Here is a 5,994-nt window from a genome sequence, read left to right on the forward strand (position 1 = left end):
TCAGCCCTCCTGCAGACTTTCACCAAAAACTCTAGGACCAAAGGAGGCACAGGGTTACGCTGAAAATCCTCTTGGGCCTCCCTGTTGCTTCTTTTTCGTGAACCACCGGCCGAGCGCAATCGAGGTAATTAGTTGATCCAGGTCCCCAGAGACGCCGGACTCCTCCTCAGCGCTGCCCAGGGGCCCTCAGCTCTTCGTCTTCGGTTCCACTGAGGCTAGCACTGCCCTCCCTGGGACAAGTTGGGACAGAGTCGCATCACGAGCGCAGAGTACTCACGCCCGGAGGCCCTGCCCACTGGCCAGCTCAGCCAATCGCGGCGCGGGCAGGCGGTGGGGGCAGGGGCGGCCGGGCCGCAAACCAGGGCCTTAAAGGCAGAGTCAGGCACGACCCGGCCAGAACCTCCGGCCTCGGAGACCTGGGGAGAGCTACGTGCGTCCGTGGAGTGCGCCTGCGCAGCTGTGGCAGCCGCAGGTCAGCGACCTAGTCTGGGGCCGAGGCGGGTCAGGGACGGGGACTGGAGGGAGGGATATCCAGGGACTCGGGTGAGGGGGCACGCGCGACCCGCAGGAACGACAGCGTCTGCCCGCCGGGAGTTGATGAGGCTGGGTCGGCGCTCCCTCAAGCTTTGGCAGCCTGAGGTGGGGAAGGGGGCAGGGCTATTTGGTAAACCCAGGGCAGAGCTGACGCCACCCGGGGGTCGGGGGAGGTCCTAGGCCGGTCAGCCTCTGGGAGGTGGCAGGCACAAGTTCGGGTCGGTCGCGGCAGTGTGACCCCCGAACTCCGGGCTAAGGGGCCCGTCGCTCCCTGCGCCGCCGTAAACAGCCTCTGGAAGCGACGGGAGTGTGCGAAGGGCTGGGAGCTGGGCAGCAAGTCCCCGGCCTGGCCCCGCCTACAGCGCGGGTGCGGGCTCAAACCAGACGGGTTCTTTGAGCCCCAAGAGTCTGGCCCTGACCGGGCACGAGAACTGGGGGCTCTGGGCGCCGTCGTGCCACGTGATCGCGTGCCCGGTCTGGAGGGCGAGGGAGGGGGTGTGGGCTACACAGGACAAGGGTAGGGACGGTAGAGCGCAGTGTGCACTCCTGCCCACCTTCTCCTGGGAAGGCTTTTTAGAAAGATTTCAATTTAGGTATAGCAGAGATTCGAAGTCATATCTCACCCCGTGCTGTTTATTAGCCAAGAAGAAAGGTGTGAGGTAGCCATCTAACTCTTTGAGATCCATGTCTGTCCCTACTTAGGATCAGGCGTCCTGATAAATAAAATTCTTGGGTCACCTCCATACGTTCAATAAATAACCTGGACCAACGGTTTCCTAGTTGTTGCCTTAAGATGCCGACACATAAGTTGTGGCAGAAATTCTTATCAAAACCTCAATTATCATTGCACTCATAGTGAAGTCTGTTTCAATTCCTATAGCACTTGTCAGCCTGTTTTTCATTTTGATGGCTGAATCAAATACCTCCACTGTGTTAAGTCTTTGACCTGTTTTTCTCCACCCGTATCTTTAGCCTTCTTTCACAGACTTTCCGTAAATATTTGAGAAGATCATTTAAATGTTCTTAGTCCACCATAGTGGCTATAACATCCAGGAGAAAGTAGGATGGCTTTTTTAAAGCATTGGCCTCATCAAATACTAATTCTTTTTCTTTCCTAGGTTTTTGAAACATGAATCCTTCACTCTTCCTGACTGCCCTTTGCTTGGGAATAGCCTCAGCTGCTCCAAAACTTGATCAAATGTTAGATGCACACTGGTACCAGTGGAAGGCAACACACGGGAGACTGTATGGCATGGTTGGTAACATCTGAAAATTTCCAGAGGGACCTCACAGACAATCGTCCATGCTGTTGGAGTTTACAGCCGGAGAGTAGTTTCTGGAGTAGTTGTTTTAGCTTTTATCAAGGCAGGAACTTAATGGCACCTATTTCTGAGCACAGCATGGGCATATTTTCCTGTGTCAGTGTTTGGAGAACAGCTCTCAGAAGTATAAAGCCATCCCTGACAACAGTTTTTCTTTTTCTCTGTCTGCAAATCCATTTGGTGAACATGGGTTGGGTTTTAAATAGAAGTAAAAATGACCAGTTATATGTTTGCATCTAGAATGAAGAAGGATGGAGGAGAGCAGTGTGGGAGAAGAATATGAAAATGATTGACCTACACAATCAGGAATACAGCCAAGGGAAACATGGCTTCACCATGGCAATGAATGCCTTTGGTGACATGGTGAGTGTGGCATGAGTTGCTGAACTTTTTGTGCCTCCTCTTCTCAGTACTTTAGCAAAATAACTTCTTCAACATTTTATTTACTTTTCCTTAAAGACCAGTGAAGAATTTAAGCAGGTGATGAATGGCTTTCAAATCCAGAAGCACAAGAAGGGGAAAGTGTTCCATGAACCTCTCTTTCTTGAAGTTCCCAAATCTGTGGATTGGACTAAGAAAGGCTATGTAACTCCTGTGAAGAATCAGGTATGACAGTATTCAGATTCAGATTTTCTTAAGAATGTTTAGGTATATGGGCTGTTGTTGGTCTTTGTCTTGTAAACTGATGGCTTTTTTATTTTCAGGGTCAGTGTGGTTCTTGTTGGGCTTTTAGTGCCACTGGCGCCCTTGAAGGACAGATGTTCTGGAAAACTGGCAAACTTGTCTCACTGAGTGAGCAGAACCTGGTGGACTGCTCTCGGCCTCAAGGCAATGAGGGTTGCAGTGGTGGCTTAATGGATAATGCCTTCCAGTATGTTAAGGACAATGGAGGCCTGGACACAGAGGAGTCCTATCCATATCTTGGAAAGGTAAAAGGAGCTCCTTATCTTGTCATTACAGCTCTGCTTTTGAACACTTTCAGAGATAACAGACATTTTATTCAGCATTCACATTTTAGATGTAAACTGTCAGAACTGTCATTATAAATTATCAGCTGTTGCACAGGTCTCTGATTAGATGGTTAACATAGCTTGTCTTACTTCTATGTAACGTGAAGAATATGTACACCATTCTGCCTATAATGCATATTTCTCCATAGTGAAAAATTTCTTATGGCCAGGTAGACCTAATTGGTCTTACTGAAGAAATATCTACTAATTTTTCCATTTCAAACCAATCAATAGCATTTTGTTGGGCTGCTTTATAACAAAATTGACTTAGAAATTATTAAGCTGCAAACTGCTGCGCCTTATGGTCCTATAATTCATGTTCCTCATAAGGTGGATGGTAATAATCAAGTCTTTTTCCCTTTATCTTTAAAAGGAAACAAACAGCTGTAAGTATAAGCCCGAGTGTTCTGCTGTCAATGACACTGGCTTCGTGGACATCCCTCAGCGGGAGAAGGCCCTTATGAAGGCAGTGGCAACTGTGGGGCCCATCTCTGTTGCTATTGATGCAGGCCATACATCCTTCCAGTTCTATAAATCAGGTAGGTGTTTTTGTTTTATTATAGAAATTCAGGCAGGGAAAAGTGGAAAATATGACCATGATTGACTCTGGTATGGAGTCCTGTTTTCTAGGACTGTAGAATTTTGAGTGTATGCATTTAATAACAATGATGTTTCCATTTGACATACTTTAAGCATTTTCTCATGATGACAAACTTCATAAATATTTTTAAATGGCTATGTAACTATTCTTCAATTGTTGGTCCCTTTTTCCAAAAGTTTTTTACTATTGTAGTTAGATCTGTAAAGAACCCTGTGGTTCAAGTTTTTTTTTTTTTTTTTGCGGTATGCGGGCCTCTCACGTTGTGGCCTCTCCCGTTGCGGAGCACAGGCTCCGGACGCGCAGGCTCAGCGGCCATGGCTCATGGGCCCAGCCGCTCCGCGACATGTGGGATCTTCCCGGACCGGGCCAGGAACCTGCATCCCCTGCATCCGCAGGCGGACTCTCAACCACTGCGCCACTAGGGAAGCCCAAGTATTTTTTTGTTTTGTGCTGTTTTCTTAGTTGGCATTCAAGGAGTAGAAAGGATTATGCTAATTAATATTAGTAGTTAGTAGTTGAATGCCTAAATCACCTTAACCTTGATAACTAGGTCTTATTATTGGAAATACTTTTTAGGTAGAAAATATATCTAAGATTTTGTTGAATTTTGTTGATTTCTAGTGAGTTAAATTTTTCTTTTTCCTTTTCCTCAGCCGTTACTATTTTTGGTCAAATATTTAAGTCTTATTTGGAATTTGTTTATGACATTTCACTGAATTTTGAGATACTTCTCTTAATTGGTTGGTAGCTTGGGTTACTGTCATGTGTCACTTGGAACTCCTCACCCTAACGTTGAATTTTACTCTCCCAGGTATTTATTATGATTCAGAATGCAGCAGCGAAGACCTGGATCATGGTGTTTTGGTGGTTGGCTATGGCTTTGAAGGAACAGATTCAAATAACAATAAATTTTGGATTGTCAAGAACAGGTATAAAACTCCAAATGTTATATTTATATTTTAGATTGAAAAGGGAATCCTTATTTGGAAGCAGTATTTGATTCCAGGTCCAAAAAAGCTCAATTTTGAAATCCCAGAAGTCTTTCTCCCACTTAAACACAGAAATACTGATATGTGATTATAAGATTCTGTAGCAAGTTTGTTGGGGTTATTATTATGTATTTGTAACATTGCATTTCTAAATTCTGAAAATTTTCTTAATTCAGAAACACATCCAGCCCCAGGGGTTTCATATAAAGGATTTTGCACCTGTAGAGTTGAGGGCTGGTTTCCTTTTTCTGTCTCTAATTTTTGAACAAGGAGTGGTGGGCAGAAACATCTGCCTCTGCTCATTCTTTAAGTCTGAAAGATTGTCCAAGAGTCCAGTGGCCTCTGTGCATCCTTTCTGATAATCATTTGATATCCTGTCATTGCATTCTACTCCCAGCTCTCAGAGGTCTTTGAGGGTTGTGAGGATCAATTTTCACAGCTAAAGTTCTTTAACTGAGATGAGCCTGAGGAGACAGACTGCTACATTGGAATGCCAGTTCTGCCTCAGTTTCCTATCTTAAAAAGTTAAGATAAGGACCCACAGGAGTTAATATACTTATAAATATATGTAACAGAACTTAGAATAGTACCTGATACATGCTATGCACTATTTTAATTATTAGTTGTTATTATTATTAATGAAGGTAATATGTACTCGATGCTTTGTATAAAATGGAAAACATGTTCTTCTTTCAGTTGGGGTCCAGAATGGGGCTGGAATGGCTACATAAAAATGGCCAAAGACAAGAACAACCATTGTGGAATTGCCACAGCAGCCAGCTATCCCATTGTGTGAGCTGATGGATGGTGATAATAGAGAACTTCAGGACAGCATACCTGGAGGAATTTTATCTTAAAACTGGCCAAACCCTTATTGTATAAGATAAGATACTGAACCATTGAGGATCCAAGTTGTGATTTGAATTCTGTGACATTTTTATAAGGGTTAGATGTTACCACTACTTTTGTGTGTGAGTGTGTGTGTGTGGTACACGGGCCTCTCACTGTTGTGGCCTCTCCCGTTGCGGATTACAGGCTCCGGACGCGCAGGCTCAGCAGCCATGGCTCAGGGGCCCAGCCGCTCCGCGGCATGTGGGATCTTCCCAGACCGGGGCATGAACCCATGTCCCCTGCATCGGCAGGGGGACTCTCAACCACTGCGCCACCAGGGAAGCCCCAAACACTACTTTAATTACTGTTATAAATAGCTTTATAATGTTGAAGACTCATTGCTTAACTCTAAGACTTTTGAATTTTCATTTTTTAAAAGGATACATAAAACTTTACCTTTTACAATAAATTTTAATTCAACACGTAAAGGTGGAACTTTCTCTTTTTAATGCATTAACTTGTAGTAGTTGGGGTATATAATTGGGCTATAAAGACATAACTGAATGTGCAAATGATTCATTAGGAGAAAGACACTGGGTGGCTCTGCAGATATTCTAGTTATAAATATGCAGATTTTATGTCAACCATGTTACCTAGTGTTCCCAAAAGTAAATTTAATGGTTGTGATTAACAAATTTCAGGTGCTT

The 5,994-nt window shown here is 44.6% G+C and overlaps 1 protein-coding gene across 1 annotated transcript; it reads left to right on the forward strand.

Annotated features, from left to right (window-relative positions):
* The first annotated feature begins 321 nt into the window (after positions 1-321).
* LOC101324954 (procathepsin L) lies at positions 322-5,362 on the forward strand. Its single transcript, XM_004312216.4, has 8 exons — positions 322-472; positions 1,653-1,789; positions 2,097-2,219; positions 2,316-2,462; positions 2,561-2,785; positions 3,240-3,405; positions 4,279-4,396; positions 5,153-5,362. Exons 2-8 carry the CDS (start codon positions 1,664-1,666, stop codon positions 5,250-5,252), a joined length of 1,005 nt encoding a protein of 334 aa, XP_004312264.1. The 5' UTR covers positions 322-472; positions 1,653-1,663; the 3' UTR covers positions 5,253-5,362.
* Positions 5,363-5,994: the final 632 nt, after the last annotated feature.

Source organism: Tursiops truncatus, chromosome 6 (assembly GCF_011762595.2).
Source record: "Tursiops truncatus isolate mTurTru1 chromosome 6, mTurTru1.mat.Y, whole genome shotgun sequence".
Lineage (NCBI taxonomy): Eukaryota > Metazoa > Chordata > Mammalia > Artiodactyla > Delphinidae > Tursiops > Tursiops truncatus.